Raw genomic sequence first — 14,441 nt, 5'->3', positions numbered from 1 at the left:
CCTCAGTGGCTGTTGCTGCACCGGGGTCTCCATCTGAGGGAGAGAGATCCCCACAGACCTGAGAGGTGGGGGGGGGGGAAGAGGAGTCCAACAGACCCGGGGAGTGGGTTGCACTCAAATACACAAGGGGGTGCGGGAGACATACGCAAACCGATGGGGTCCAGACTCCCACCCCCTGATCCGGACTCAGGCTGGCAGGGAGGTTAATGGTGTGATGCCCCACGCAGTCGAACATCCAGCTGACAGTGTCGAACATCCAGCTGACAGTACTCACAAGGCTGCGATGACTGATGTAGTCTGGGCTGAGATAATGGGGTCCCTTTCATCCTGCTCCCTCCCGAATTACGTGCCCTTTATAGACCCAGGCGGGTCTCCCTCCATTCCCCCCACAGCCGTTCCCCTACCTCTGACACCACGTTTCTGCAGACATCATTCATCACCCACGGTGAGGATAGGAATTCTCTACCTTCAGGTATAATCTTCACCTGTAACACACAGCAATAAACACTGAAGGACATGCACTGGGATCCACTCCCTCCCTCAGGGGGTGCTGATCGATGAGTCACAACTCCAGGGGTATTGAGAATCGAGCACAGAATACAGCAGATAAAGAACACAATACAGAGGGATCAAAACAGGCAATACACACCAAGCATATATAACTGAGGCACACAACGCTCTGAGTGTAAAGCTCCCTCTACACTGTCCCATCAAACACTCCCAGGGCAGGTTTCTCTCCCTGTCACTCCCTGAATGTATTGTGTGTTTAGGAGGTTTCTCTGCCCATTAGGATGGAGTGACTGTCATCCCCTTGTCTTACCTTAAGTGAGAGGCAGAAATGTGTATTGTGGGATACCTGAAATGTGAGAAGGCACATCTGAAATCACAGACCTGGATAGAGAAGAGGAGAGAGATAGAGAGACAAAGGGGAGAGAGAAGGGGAAAGAAAGAAAGGGAGACAGACACAGAGAGACAGAAAAACAGATAGTCAAATAGAGAAGGGAAGAGCAAAGGAGGGAAAGAAAGAGAACGAGGCAGGGAGAGGCACAGAGAGAGCAGGAAGGGGATGAGGGGGGCCAGGGAGAGGGCAAGGAGAGCGAGAGACAGAGAGAGCCAGAGAGAGAAAGAAAGAAAGACAGACTCACATTTATATGGCGCCTTTCACAACCTCAGGACGTCCCAAAGCCTTCTACAGCCAATGAAGTACTTTTGAAGAGTAGTCACTGTTGTAAGGTAGGAAAGGCAGCAGCCAATTTCCACAGAGTAAGATCCCACAAACAGCAATGTGATAATGACCAGTGTGTGTGTCTTTTAGTGATGTTGGTTAAGGGATAAATATGGGCCAGGACATCGGGGAGAACTCCCCTGCTCTTCTTCAAAATAGTGCCATGGGATCTTTTACGTCCACCTGAGAGGGCAGACGCGGCTTCGGTTTAAAGTCTCATCTGAAGGACAACACTTCAGACAGTGCAGCACTCCCTCACTACTGTACTGGAGTGTCAGCCTAGATTTTGTGCTCAAGTCGCGGGAGTGACACCGCGCGAGAGTTAATTTTATTCATTCATGGGATGTGGGTGTCACTGGCAAGGCCAGCATTTATTGCCCATTTATTGCCCATCCCTAAATTGCCCTTGAGAAGGTGGTGGTGAGCTGCTTTCTTGAACGGCTGCAGTCCGTGTGGTGAAGGTTCTCCCACAGTACTGTTAGGGAGTTCCAAACTGAGCATCGGTGAGCAGGTTATTGGTGAGTAAGTGCCACTTGATAGCACTGTCGACAACACCTTCCATCACTTTGCTGATGATTGAATGTAGACTGATGGGGCAGTAATTAGTCGGATTGGATTGGTCCTGCTTTTTGTGAACAGGGCAATTTTCCACATTGTCGGGTAGATGCAGTGTTGTAGCTGTACTGGAACAGCCTTGGCTAGAGGCGCAGCTAGTTCTGGAGCACAAGTCTTCAGCACTACAGCCGGGATGTTGTCGGGGCCCATAGCCTTTGCTGTATCCAGTGCACTCAGCCGTTTCTTGATATCACCTGGAGTGATTCGAATTGGCCGAAGACTGGCTTATGTGATGGTGGGGATATCGGGAGGAGGCTGAGATGGATTATCCACTCGGCACTTCTGCCTGAAGATGGTTGCAAACGCTTCAGCCTTGTCTTTTGCACTCACGTGATGGACTCCGCCATCATTGAGGATGGGGGTGTTCAAATAGCCTCCTCCTTTCGTTAGTTGTTTAATTGTCCACCACCATTCACGACTGGATGTGGCAGGACTGCAGAGCTTTGATCTGATCCATTGGTTGTGGAATCGCTTAGCTCTGTCTGTAGCATGTTGCTTCTGCTGTTTAGCATGCATGTAGTCCTGAGTTGCAGCTTCACCAGGTTAGTACCTCATTTTTAGGTACGCCTGGTGCTGCTCCTGACATGCTCTTCTACACTCCTCATTGAACCAGGGTTGATCCCCTGGCTTGTTGGTAATGGTAGAGTGAGGAATATGCCGGGCCATGAGGTTATAGATTGTGCTGGAATACAATTCTGCTGCTGCTGATGGCCCACAGCGCCTCATGGATGCCCAGTTTTGAGCTGCTAGATCAGCGGGGGGAGAGAGCCAGACAGCGGGGGGAGAGAGCCAGACAGCGGGGGGAGAGAGCCAGACAGCGGGGGGAGAGAGCCAGACAGCGGGGGGAGAGAGCCAGACAGCGGGGGGAGAGAGCCAGACAGCGGGGGGAGAGAGCCAGACAGCGGGGGGAGAGAGCCAGACAGCGGGGGGAGAGAGCCAGACAGCGGGGGGAGAGAGCCAGACAGCGGGGGGAGAGAGCCAGACAGCGGGGGGAGAGAGCCAGACAGCGGGGGGAGAGAGCCAGACAGCGGGGGGAGAGAGCCAGACAGCGGGGGGAGAGAGCCAGACAGCGGGGGGAGAGAGCCAGACAGCGGGGGGAGAGAGCCAGACAGCGGGGGGAGAGAGCCAGACAGCGGGGGGAGAGAGCCAGACAGCGGGGGGAGAGAGCCAGACAGCGGGGGGAGAGAGCCAGACAGCGGGGGGAGAGAGCCAGACAGCGGGGGGAGAGAGCCAGACAGCGGGGGGAGAGAGCCAGACAGCGGGGGGAGAGAGCCAGACAGCGGGGGGAGAGAGCCAGACAGCGGGGGGAGAGAGCCAGACAGCGGGGGGAGAGAGCCAGACAGCGGGGGGAGAGAGCCAGACAGCGGGGGGAGAGAGCCAGACAGCGGGGGGAGAGAGCCAGACAGCGGGGGGAGAGAGCCAGACAGCGGGGGGAGAGAGCCAGACAGCGGGGGGAGAGAGCCAGACAGCGGGGGGAGAGAGCCAGACAGCGGGGGGAGAGAGCCAGACAGCGGGGGGAGAGAGCCAGACAGCGGGGGGAGAGAGCCAGACAGCGGGGGGAGAGAGCCAGACAGCGGGGGGAGAGAGCCAGACAGCGGGGGGAGAGAGCCAGACAGCGGGGGGAGAGAGCCAGACAGCGGGGGGAGAGAGCCAGACAGCGGGGGGAGAGAGCCAGACAGCGGGGGGAGAGAGCCAGACAGCGGGGGGAGAGAGCCAGACAGCGGGGGGAGAGAGCCAGACAGCGGGGGGAGAGAGCCAGACAGCGGGGGGAGAGAGCCAGACAGCGGGGGGAGAGAGCCAGACAGCGGGGGGAGAGAGCCAGACAGCGGGGGGAGAGAGCCAGACAGCGGGGGGAGAGAGCCAGACAGCGGGGGGAGAGAGCCAGACAGCGGGGGGAGAGAGCCAGACAGCGGGGGGAGAGAGCCAGACAGCGGGGGGAGAGAGCCAGACAGCGGGGGGAGAGAGCCAGACAGCGGGGGGAGAGAGCCAGACAGCGGGGGGAGAGAGCCAGACAGCGGGGGGAGAGAGCCAGACAGCGGGGGGAGAGAGCCAGACAGCGGGGGGAGAGAGCCAGACAGCGGGGGGAGAGAGCCAGACAGCGGGGGGAGAGAGCCAGACAGCGGGGGGAGAGAGCCAGACAGCGGGGGGAGAGAGCCAGACAGCGGGGGGAGAGAGCCAGACAGCGGGGGGAGAGAGCCAGACAGCGGGGGGAGAGAGCCAGACAGCGGGGGGAGAGAGCCAGACAGCGGGGGGAGAGAGCCAGACAGCGGGGGGAGAGAGCCAGACAGCGGGGGGAGAGAGCCAGACAGCGGGGGGAGAGAGCCAGACAGCGGGGGGAGAGAGCCAGACAGCGGGGGGAGAGAGCCAGACAGCGGGGGGAGAGAGCCAGACAGCGGGGGGAGAGAGCCAGACAGCGGGGGGAGAGAGCCAGACAGCGGGGGGAGAGAGCCAGACAGCGGGGGGAGAGAGCCAGACAGCGGGGGGAGAGAGCCAGACAGCGGGGGGAGAGAGCCAGACAGCGGGGGGAGAGAGCCAGACAGCGGGGGGAGAGAGCCAGACAGCGGGGGGAGAGAGCCAGACAGCGGGGGGAGAGAGCCAGACAGCGGGGGGAGAGAGCCAGACAGCGGGGGGAGAGAGCCAGACAGCGGGGGGAGAGAGCCAGACAGCGGGGGGAGAGAGCCAGACAGCGGGGGGAGAGAGCCAGACAGCGGGGGGAGAGAGCCAGACAGCGGGGGGAGAGAGCCAGACAGCGGGGGGAGAGAGCCAGACAGCGGGGGGAGAGAGCCAGACAGCGGGGGGAGAGAGCCAGACAGCGGGGGGAGAGAGCCAGACAGCGGGGGGAGAGAGCCAGACAGCGGGGGGAGAGAGCCAGACAGCGGGGGGAGAGAGCCAGACAGCGGGGGGAGAGAGCCAGACAGCGGGGGGAGAGAGCCAGACAGCGGGGGGAGAGAGCCAGACAGCGGGGGGAGAGAGCCAGACAGCGGGGGGAGAGAGCCAGACAGCGGGGGGAGAGAGCCAGACAGCGGGGGGAGAGAGCCAGACAGCGGGGGGAGAGAGCCAGACAGCGGGGGGAGAGAGCCAGACAGCGGGGGGAGAGAGCCAGACAGCGGGGGGAGAGAGCCAGACAGCGGGGGGAGAGAGCCAGACAGCGGGGGGAGAGAGCCAGACAGCGGGGGGAGAGAGCCAGACAGCGGGGGGAGAGAGCCAGACAGCGGGGGGAGAGAGCCAGACAGCGGGGGGAGAGAGCCAGACAGCGGGGGGAGAGAGCCAGACAGCGGGGGGAGAGAGCCAGACAGCGGGGGGAGAGAGCCAGACAGCGGGGGGAGAGAGCCAGACAGCGGGGGGAGAGAGCCAGACAGCGGGGGGAGAGAGCCAGACAGCGGGGGGAGAGAGCCAGACAGCGGGGGGAGAGAGCCAGACAGCGGGGGGAGAGAGCCAGACAGCGGGGGGAGAGAGCCAGACAGCGGGGGGAGAGAGCCAGACAGCGGGGGGAGAGAGCCAGACAGCGGGGGGAGAGAGCCAGACAGCGGGGGGAGAGAGCCAGACAGCGGGGGGAGAGAGCCAGACAGCGGGGGGAGAGAGCCAGACAGCGGGGGGAGAGAGCCAGACAGCGGGGGGAGAGAGCCAGACAGCGGGGGGAGAGAGCCAGACAGCGGGGGGAGAGAGCCAGACAGCGGGGGGAGAGAGCCAGACAGCGGGGGGAGAGAGCCAGACAGCGGGGGGAGAGAGCCAGACAGCGGGGGGAGAGAGCCAGACAGCGGGGGGAGAGAGCCAGACAGCGGGGGGAGAGAGCCAGACAGCGGGGGGAGAGAGCCAGACAGCGGGGGGAGAGAGCCAGACAGCGGGGGGAGAGAGCCAGACAGCGGGGGGAGAGAGCCAGACAGCGGGGGGAGAGAGCCAGACAGCGGGGGGAGAGAGCCAGACAGCGGGGGGAGAGAGCCAGACAGCGGGGGGAGAGAGCCAGACAGCGGGGGGAGAGAGCCAGACAGCGGGGGGAGAGAGCCAGACAGCGGGGGGAGAGAGCCAGACAGCGGGGGGAGAGAGCCAGACAGCGGGGGGAGAGAGCCAGACAGCGGGGGGAGAGAGCCAGACAGCGGGGGGAGAGAGCCAGACAGCGGGGGGAGAGAGCCAGACAGCGGGGGGAGAGAGCCAGACAGCGGGGGAGAGAGCCAGACAGCGGGGGAGAGAGCCAGACAGCGGGGGGAGAGAGCCAGACAGCGGGGGAGAGAGCCAGACAGCGGGGGAGAGAGCCAGACACACCTATGTGGAAAGATAGTCACATCAGGAAGGACCCAGGTCACTGAGGGTATCCCAGGGGATGTTGACCCACTATAGTTTATGAAGGGCCCAGGGGATCCCCCAGGTCACATGTAAAGGCAGGGATTGGAGCTGAATTCTTTTAACTATCGAACTGCCTTACCTGGTTGCTCCCAATGGTAATATTCGGGGTCTGCAAGACAAGAAATAATAACAGAGCAGGTTAAAACTCCAGGCCCGGTAATCAGCCCAACTCAAACTCCCCCACAATGTTCTGATGATCTCTGATAGAAAGGGTTCAGATACAGGGCTGTGGGACTGTCAACGTATCTTAAAACAAATTGTGGACAATTTCACAAATGTGATGTGCTTCTAGTAGTGCAGGTACCAGAGTTTGTAATTGAGCCATGAACGTGTAAACTAACTGTTTAAACTTAGATTAGAATTAAAAAGAGAAAGAACGAAAGACTTGTATTTATATAGCACCTTTTTTTATGACCTCAGGAGCTCCCAAAGTGATTTACAGCTAATGAAGTACTTTTTGAAGTGTCGTCACTGTTGTAATTTAGGAAACGCGGCAGCCAATTTGCGCACAGCAAGATCCCACAAACAGCAATGTGATATCGACCAGATAATCTGTTTTTTTTTTAAGTAATGTTGGATGAGGGATAAATATTGGCCCAGGACACCGGGGAGAACATAAGAAATAGGAGCAGGAGTAGGCCATTCGACCCCTCGAGCCTGCTCCGCCATTCAATCAGATCGTGGCTGATCTTCGACCTCAACTCCACTTTCCCGCCCAATCCCCATATCCTTTGATTCCCCTAGAGTCCAAATATCTATCGATCCCAGCCTTGAATATACTCAATGACTGAGCATCCACAGCCCTCTGGGGTAGAGAATTCCAAAGATTCACAAACCTCTGAGTGAAGAAATTCCTCCTCATCTCAGTCTTAAATGACCGACCCCTTATCCTGAGACTATGCCCCCTAGTTCTAGACTCTCCAACCAGAAGAAACAGCCTCGCAGCATCTACCCTGTCAAACCCCCTCACAATCTTATATGTTTCAATGAGATCACCTCTCAAAACTGCAGAGAGTATAGGCCCATTCTACTCAATCTCTCCTCATAGGACAACCTTCTCATCCCAGGAATTAATCTAGTGAACCTTCGTTGCACCCCCTCTAAGACAAGTATATCCTTCCTTAGATAAGAGACCAAAACGGTACTCCAGGTGAGGTCTCACCAAAGCCCTGTACAATTGCAGCAAGATTTCCTTGCACTCCAACCCCCTTACAATAAAGGCCAAAGTACCATTTGCCTTCCTACCTGCTTGTTAACTTTCTATGATTCATGTAGAAGGACACCCAAATCCCTCTGCCTACCAACATTTCTTAGTCTCTCACCTTTTAAAAAATATTATGCTTCTCTATTCTTCCGACCAAAGTGGATAATTTCACATTTCCCCACATTATACTCCATCTGCCACCTTCTGGCCCATTCACTTAACCTGCCTATATCCCTTTGCAGTCTCTTTGTGTCCTCGCAGCTTACTTTCTCACCTAGCTTTGCATTGTCAGCAAACTTGGATACATTACACTCGGTCCCTTTATCCAAGTCATTAATATAGATTGTAAATAGCTGAGGCCCCAGCACTGATCCCTGCGGCACCCCACTGGTTACAGCCTGAGAATGACCCGTTTATCCCTACTCTCTGTTTTCTGTCCGTTAACCAATCCTCTATCCATGCTAATATATTATCCCCAATCCCATGAGCTCTTATCTTGTGTAACAACCTCGTGTGGCACCTCATCGAATCCCTTTTGAAAATCCAAATATACTACATCCACTGCTCTTCTTCCAATAATGCCGTGGGATCTTTTACGTCCTCCCGAAAGGCCAAATGGCTTTGGTTTAATGTCTCATCTGAAAGACGGCACCTCCGACAGCGCAGTGCTCCCTCAGTTCTGCACTGAGGTAATGCAGTAAAACATAGACTTAATATTGCAACATCAAACCAATGTACTGAAGAGATGCAGAATTAGAACTAGACTTGCGGTCAGTCGACTCACTTGGTTGGACAGTAATTAACAACAGGGTTATTTTAAAGTGCTGTTAAAATAGCATTGACTATTCCAATGCTCTCCTGGCCGGCCTCCCACCTTGCACCCTCCATAAACTTGAACTCATCCAAAACTCTGCTGCCCGTATCCTAACTCGCACCAAATCCCGTTCACCCGTCATCTCTGTGCTCACTGACCTACATTGGCTCCCAGTCCGGCAACGCCTCGTTTTTAAAATTCTCATCTTTGTTTTCAAATTGCTCATGGCCTCGCCCCTCCCTGACTCTGCAACCTCTTCCAGCCCTACAACCCTCCGAGATCTCTGCACTCCTCCAATTCCTGCTTCTTGCGCATCCTCAATTTTAATCCCTCCACCATTGGCAGCAGTGCCTTCAGCTGCCTGGGCCCTAAGCCTCTCTACCTCTCTCTCCACCTTTAAGATGCACCTTAAAAACTACCTCTTTGACCGAGTTTTGGTCACCTGTCCTAATACCTCCTTACGTGGCTCGGTGTCAAATTTTGTCTCGTGACGCTCCTGTGAAGCGGCTTGGGAGGTTTTACTTAATTAAAGGCGCTATATAAATGCAAGTTGTCGCAGTTGATAAAATTGAACATAACGGCAGCCTCACCGGGAGTAGGACAAAGTTCTCATAGTACGTGGCTGCATTTAGAGCAGGAAGCGAGTCGCAAGCGGTGTTCAGATCTCGAACTCTCCGGGCACACGTGGAGCTGCTGCTCTGCAGGAAACCTGGACGGACATTTAATGGGAAAGAAGTTTAATCTCCCTTTACAACGTTCCATCAAACACCCGCAGCAAGGTTAGATGGAGTAAAGCTCCTTCCACACAATCGCATCAAACACTCCCATGGCAGGTACAGCACGGGTTAGATACAGAGTAAAGCTCCCTCTACACTGTCCCATCAAACACTCCCATGGCAGGTACAGCACGGGTTAGATACAGAGTAAAGCTCCCTCTACACTGTCCCATCAAACACTCCCAGGGCAGGTACAGCACGGGTTAGATACAGAGTAAAGCTCCCTCTACACTGTCCCATCAAACACTCCCAGGGCAGGTACAGCACGGGTTAGATACAGAGTAAAGCTCCCTCCACACTGTCACATCAAACACTCCCAGGGCAGGTACAGCACGGGTTAGATACAGAGTAAAGCTCCCTCTACACTGTCCCATCAAACACTCCCAGGGCAGGTACAGCACGGGTTAGATACAGAGTAAAGCTCCCTCTACACTGTCCCATCAAACACTCCCAGGGCAGGTACAGGGTTAGATACAGAGTAAAGCTCCCTCTACACTGTCCCATCAAACACTCCCAGGGCAGGTACAGCACGGGTTAGATACAGAGTAAAGCTCCCTCTACACTGTCCCATCAAACACTCCCAGGGCAGGTACAGCACGGGTTAGATACAGAGTAAAGCTTGTCAGGAGCTGAGTGTGTGTAGCCTGTGGTTTTCCATGTGGTACTTTTAATTCTCTGGTCTCCTTCCTTCTTTTGTTGTAAAGTGTCGGTTTTACAGCTGTAACAAAATGTGACATCTGAAGCACAAAACACAGGCCGATGGTCTTGAACAGTGTGAGGGAGGGAGGGTTCAGTACCTGCTGGATTCCTGTCGGTACACTCCCCTCCGACCACTGCCACTGGCTGAATGAAGACCCCCAGCACAGAGGCCTCCTTGAAGAACGTGAGGATCTGGTCGCCGACCTGGACAGGGTGGGGGGCGGCGGGGTGGAGGAAAGGGGGAGAGGTCAGGGTCACAGATCAAGCAGGTTCTCTAATCAACCCCCAACACACTGAGTCTAGCCCGTGGCTCAGTGCGTAGCACTCTCCCCTCAGAGTCAGAAGGTTGTGGGTCTGGGTCCCACTGCAGAGACTTGAGCACATAATCCAGGGTCAGTACTGAGGGAGTGCTGCACTGTCGGAGGGTCAGTACTGAGGGAGTGCTGCACTGTCAGAGGGTCAGTACTGAGGGAGTGCTGCACCGTCGGAGGGTCAGTACTGAGGGAGTGCTGCACTGTCGGAGGGTCGGTACTGAGGGAGTGCTGCACTGTCAGAGGGTCAGTACTGAGGGAGCGCTGCACCGTCGGAGGGTCAGTACTGAGGGAGCGCTGCACTGTCGGTGGGTCAGTACTGAGGGAGCGCTGCACTGTCGGAGGGTCAGTACTGAGGGAGCGCTGCACTGTCGGAGGGTCAGTACTGAGGGAGCGCTGCACTGTCGGTGGGTCAGTACTGAGGGAGCGCTGCACTGTCGGAGGGTCAGTACTGAGGGAGCGCTGCATTGTCGGAGGGTCAGTACTGAGGGAGCGCTGCACTGTCGGAGGGTCAGTACTGAGGGAGCGCTGCACTGTCGGAGGGTCAGTACTGAGGGAGTGTTGCACTGTCGGAGCGTCAGTACTGAGGGAGCGCCAGCACTCAGGGAGCGCTGCACTGTCGGAGGGTCAGTACTGAGGGAGCGCTGCACTGTCGGTGGGTCAGTACTGAGGGAGCGCTGCACTGTCGGAGGGTCAGTACTGAGGGAGCGCTGCACTGTCGGAGGGTCAGTACTGAGGGAGCGCTGCACTGTCGGTGGGTCAGTACTGAGGGAGCGCTGCACTGTCGGAGGGTCAGTACTGAGGGAGCGCTGCATTGTCGGAGGGTCAGTACTGAGGGAGCGCTGCACTGTCGGAGGGTCAGTACTGAGGGAGCGCTGCACTGTCGGAGGGTCAGTACTGAGGGAGTGTTGCACTGTCGGAGCGTCAGTACTGAGGGAGCGCCAGCACTCAGGGAGCGCTGCACTGTCGGAGGGTCAGTACTGAGGGAGCGTTGCACCGTCGGAGGGTCAGTACTGAGGGAGCGCTGCACCGTCGGAGGGTCAGTACTGAGGGAGCGCTGCACCGTCGGAGGGTCAGTACTGAGGGAGCACTGCACCGTCGGAGGGTCAGTACTGGGGGAGCGCTGCACCGTCGGAGGGTCAGTACTGAGGGAGCGCTGCACTGTCGGAGGGTCAGTACTGAGGGAGCGCTGCACTGTCGGAGGGTCAGTACTGGGGGAGCGCTGCACCGTCGGAGGGTCAGTACTGAGGGAGCGCTGCACTGTCGGAGGGTCAGTACTGAGGGAGCGCTGCACTGTCGGAGCATCAGTACTGAGGGAACGCTGCACTGTCGGAGCATCAGTACTGAGGGAGCGCTGCACTGTCGGAGGGGCAGTACTGAGGGAGCGCTGCACTGTCGGAGGGTCAGTACTGAGGGAGCGCTGCACCGTCGGAGGGTCAGCACCGAGGGAGCGCTGCACTGTCGGAGGTGCCGCCTTTCGGATGAGATGTTAAACCAAGGCCTCGTCTGCCCTCTCAAGTGGGCCAAAAGGATCTCACGGCCACTAGTGGAAGAAGAGCAAAGGAGTTCTCCCCCAGTGTCCTGACCAATACTCATCCCTCAACCATCATTATTCTCTGCTCTAAGGAGAACAACCCCAGCTTCTCCAGTCTATCCACATAATTGAAGTCCCTCATCCCTGGAATCATTCCAGTAAATCTCCTCTGCACCCTCTCTAAGGCCTTCACATCTTTCCTAAAGTGCGGTGCCCAGAACTGGACACAATACTCCAGTTGTGGCCGAACCAGTGTTTTATAAAGGTTCATCATGACTTCCTTGCTTTTGTACTCCATGCCTCTATTCATAAAGCCCAGGACCCCGTATGCTTTTTTAACCGCTTTCTCAACCTGCCCTGCCACCTTCAACGATTTGTGCACATAAACCCCGAGGTCTCTCTGTTCCTGTATCCCTTTTAGAATGGTGGAATGGGTGGAAACGTGGAAGATGAAATTCAATGCAGAAAAGTGTGAAGTTATACATTTCGGTCGGAAAAATGAGGAGAGGCAATATAAACTAGACGGCACAATTCTAAAAGGGGTACAGGAACAGAGGGATCTGGGGGTATATGGGCACAAATCGTTGAAGGTGACAGGGCAAGTTGAGAAAGTGGTTAAAAAAGCATACGGGATCCTGGACTTTATAAATAGAGGCATAGAGTACAAAAGTATGGAAGTTATGATTAACCTTTACAAAACACTGGTTCAGCCACAACTGGAGTATTGTGTCCAGTTCTGGTCACCGCACTTCAGGAAAGATGTGAAGGCCTTAAGAGGGTGCAGAATGATTCTAGTAAATCCCTTGATTCCCTTGAGGAACTTAAATTATGTGGATAGACTGGAGAAGCTGGGGTTGTTCTCACTGGAACAGAGAAGGTTGAGAGGTGATTTGATAGAGGTATTCAAAATCATGGAGGGCCTAGACAGAGTAGATAGAGAGAAACTGTTCCCATTGGCGGAAGAGTCAAGAACCAGAGGACACAGATTTAAGGTGATTGGCAAAAGAACCAAAGGCGACATGAGGAGAAACTTTTTTACACAGCGAGTGGTTATGATCTGGAATGTACTGCCCGAAGGGGTGGTGGAGGCAGATTCAATCGCGGCCTTCAAAAGAGAACTGGATAAGTACCGGAAGGGAAAAAATTTGCAGGGCTACGGGGATAGGGCAGGGGGCGTTGGACTAGCTGGATTGCTCTTACAGAGAGCCGGCACGGACTTGATGGGCCGAATGGCCTCCTTCCGTGCTGCAACCTTTCTATGATTCTATTGAAAAGTCAGATCGTCCGGTCATTTATCTGATTGCTGCTTCTGGGATCTTGCTGTGTGCAAAATGGCTGCCGCTGTTTCATAGAGTCATAGAGTTATACAGCACGGATAGAGGCCCTTCGGCCCATCGTGTCCGCGCTGGCTATCAAGCCCTGTCTAATCTAATCCCATATTCCAGCATTTGGTCCGTAGCCTTGTATGCTATGGCATTTCAAGTGCTCATCCAAATGCTTCTTGAATGTTGTGAGGGTTCCTGCCTCCACAACCCTCTCAGGCAGTGAGTTCCAGACTCCAACCACCCTCTGGGTGAAAAAGTTCTTTCTCAAATCCCCTCTAAACCTCCCGCCTTTTACCTTGAATCCATGTCCCCTTGTTATAGAACCCTCAACAAAGGGAAAAAGCTCCTTAGTATCCATCCTATCTGTGCCCCTCATAATTTTGTACACCTCAATCATGTCCCCCCTCAGCCTCCTCTGCTCCAAGGAAAACAAACCCAATCTTCCCAGTCTCTCTTCATAGCTGAAGCGCTCCAGCCCTGGTAACATCCTGGTGAATCTCCTCTGCACCCTCTCCAAAGCGATCACATCCTTCCTGTAGTGTGGCGACCAGAACTGCACACAGTACTCCAGCTGTGGCCTAACCAGTGTTTTATACAGCTCCATCATAACCTCCTTGCTCTTATATTCTATGCCTCGGCTAATAAAGGCAAGTATCCCATATGCCTTCTTTACCACCTTATCTACCTGTTCCGCCGCCTTCAGGGATCTGTGAACTTGCACACCAAGATCCCTCTGACCCTCTGTCTTGCCTAGGGTCCTCCCATTCATTGTGTATTCCCTTGCCTTGTTCGTCCCTCCAAAGTGCATCACCTCGCACTTTTCCAGGTTAAATTCCATTTGCCACTGTTCCGCCCATCTGACCAACCCATCTATATCGTCCTGCAGACTGAGGCTATCCTCCTCGCTATTTACCACCCTACCAATTTTTGTATCATCAGCGAACTTACTGATCATACCTTTTACATTCATATCCAAGTCATTAATGTAGACCACAAACAGCAAGGGACCCAGCACCGATCCCTGTGGTACCCCACTGGCCACAGGCTTCCAGTCACAAAAACAACCTTCGACCATCACCCTCTGCCTTCTGCCACTAAGCCAGTTTTGTATCCAAAGTGCCAAGGCACCCTGGATTCCATGGGCTCGTACCTTCTTGACCAGTCTCCTGTGGGGGACTTTATCGAAGGCCTTACTGAAATCCATGTATACCACATCCACTGCGTTACCCTCATCCACACGCCAAGTCACCCCCTCAAAAAATTCAATCAAATTAGTCAGACATGATCTTCCCTTGACAAAGCCATGTTGACTATCCCTGATTAATCCTTGCTTCTCCAAGTGGAGACTAATTTTGTCCTTCAGAATTTTTTCCAATAATTTTCCTACCACTGATGTTAGGCTCACTGGCCTGTAGTTCCCCGGTTTTTCCCTACTCCCCTTCTTGAATAATGGTATTACATTAGCGGTTCTCCAGTCCTCTGGCACATCCCCTGTGGCCAGAGAGGTTCTGAATATATGTGTCAGAGCCCCCGCAATCTCCTCCTTTGCCTCACACAGTAGGCTGGGATACATTTCGTCCGGGCCTGGGGATTTATC

General features: G+C 55.3%; 1 protein-coding gene across 2 annotated transcripts in view; it reads right to left on the bottom strand.

The window, feature by feature from the left end:
* Positions 1-14,441, bottom strand: part of LOC137309880 (tectonic-3-like) — a 136,382-nt gene that overhangs the window by 60,391 nt on the left and 61,550 nt on the right. Inside the window, exons 5-8 of one of the 2 annotated variants that reach the window (XM_067977898.1) lie at positions 9,773-9,878; positions 8,790-8,908; positions 6,261-6,290; positions 405-485 (exon numbers count right to left, since the gene is read on the bottom strand). In XM_067977898.1, coding sequence (XP_067833999.1) covers positions 405-485; positions 6,261-6,290; positions 8,790-8,908; positions 9,773-9,878 — 336 coding nt within the window. The remainder of the gene's footprint in view (positions 1-404; positions 486-6,260; positions 6,291-8,789; positions 8,909-9,772; positions 9,879-14,441) is intronic. The other variant, XM_067977899.1, reaches the window with a different exon arrangement.

This window comes from Heptranchias perlo, unplaced genomic scaffold (assembly GCF_035084215.1).
Source record: "Heptranchias perlo isolate sHepPer1 unplaced genomic scaffold, sHepPer1.hap1 HAP1_SCAFFOLD_188, whole genome shotgun sequence".
In the NCBI taxonomy this organism is placed as follows: domain Eukaryota; kingdom Metazoa; phylum Chordata; class Chondrichthyes; order Hexanchiformes; family Hexanchidae; genus Heptranchias; species Heptranchias perlo.
This window is presented reverse-complemented; position numbering and strand designations above follow the sequence as displayed.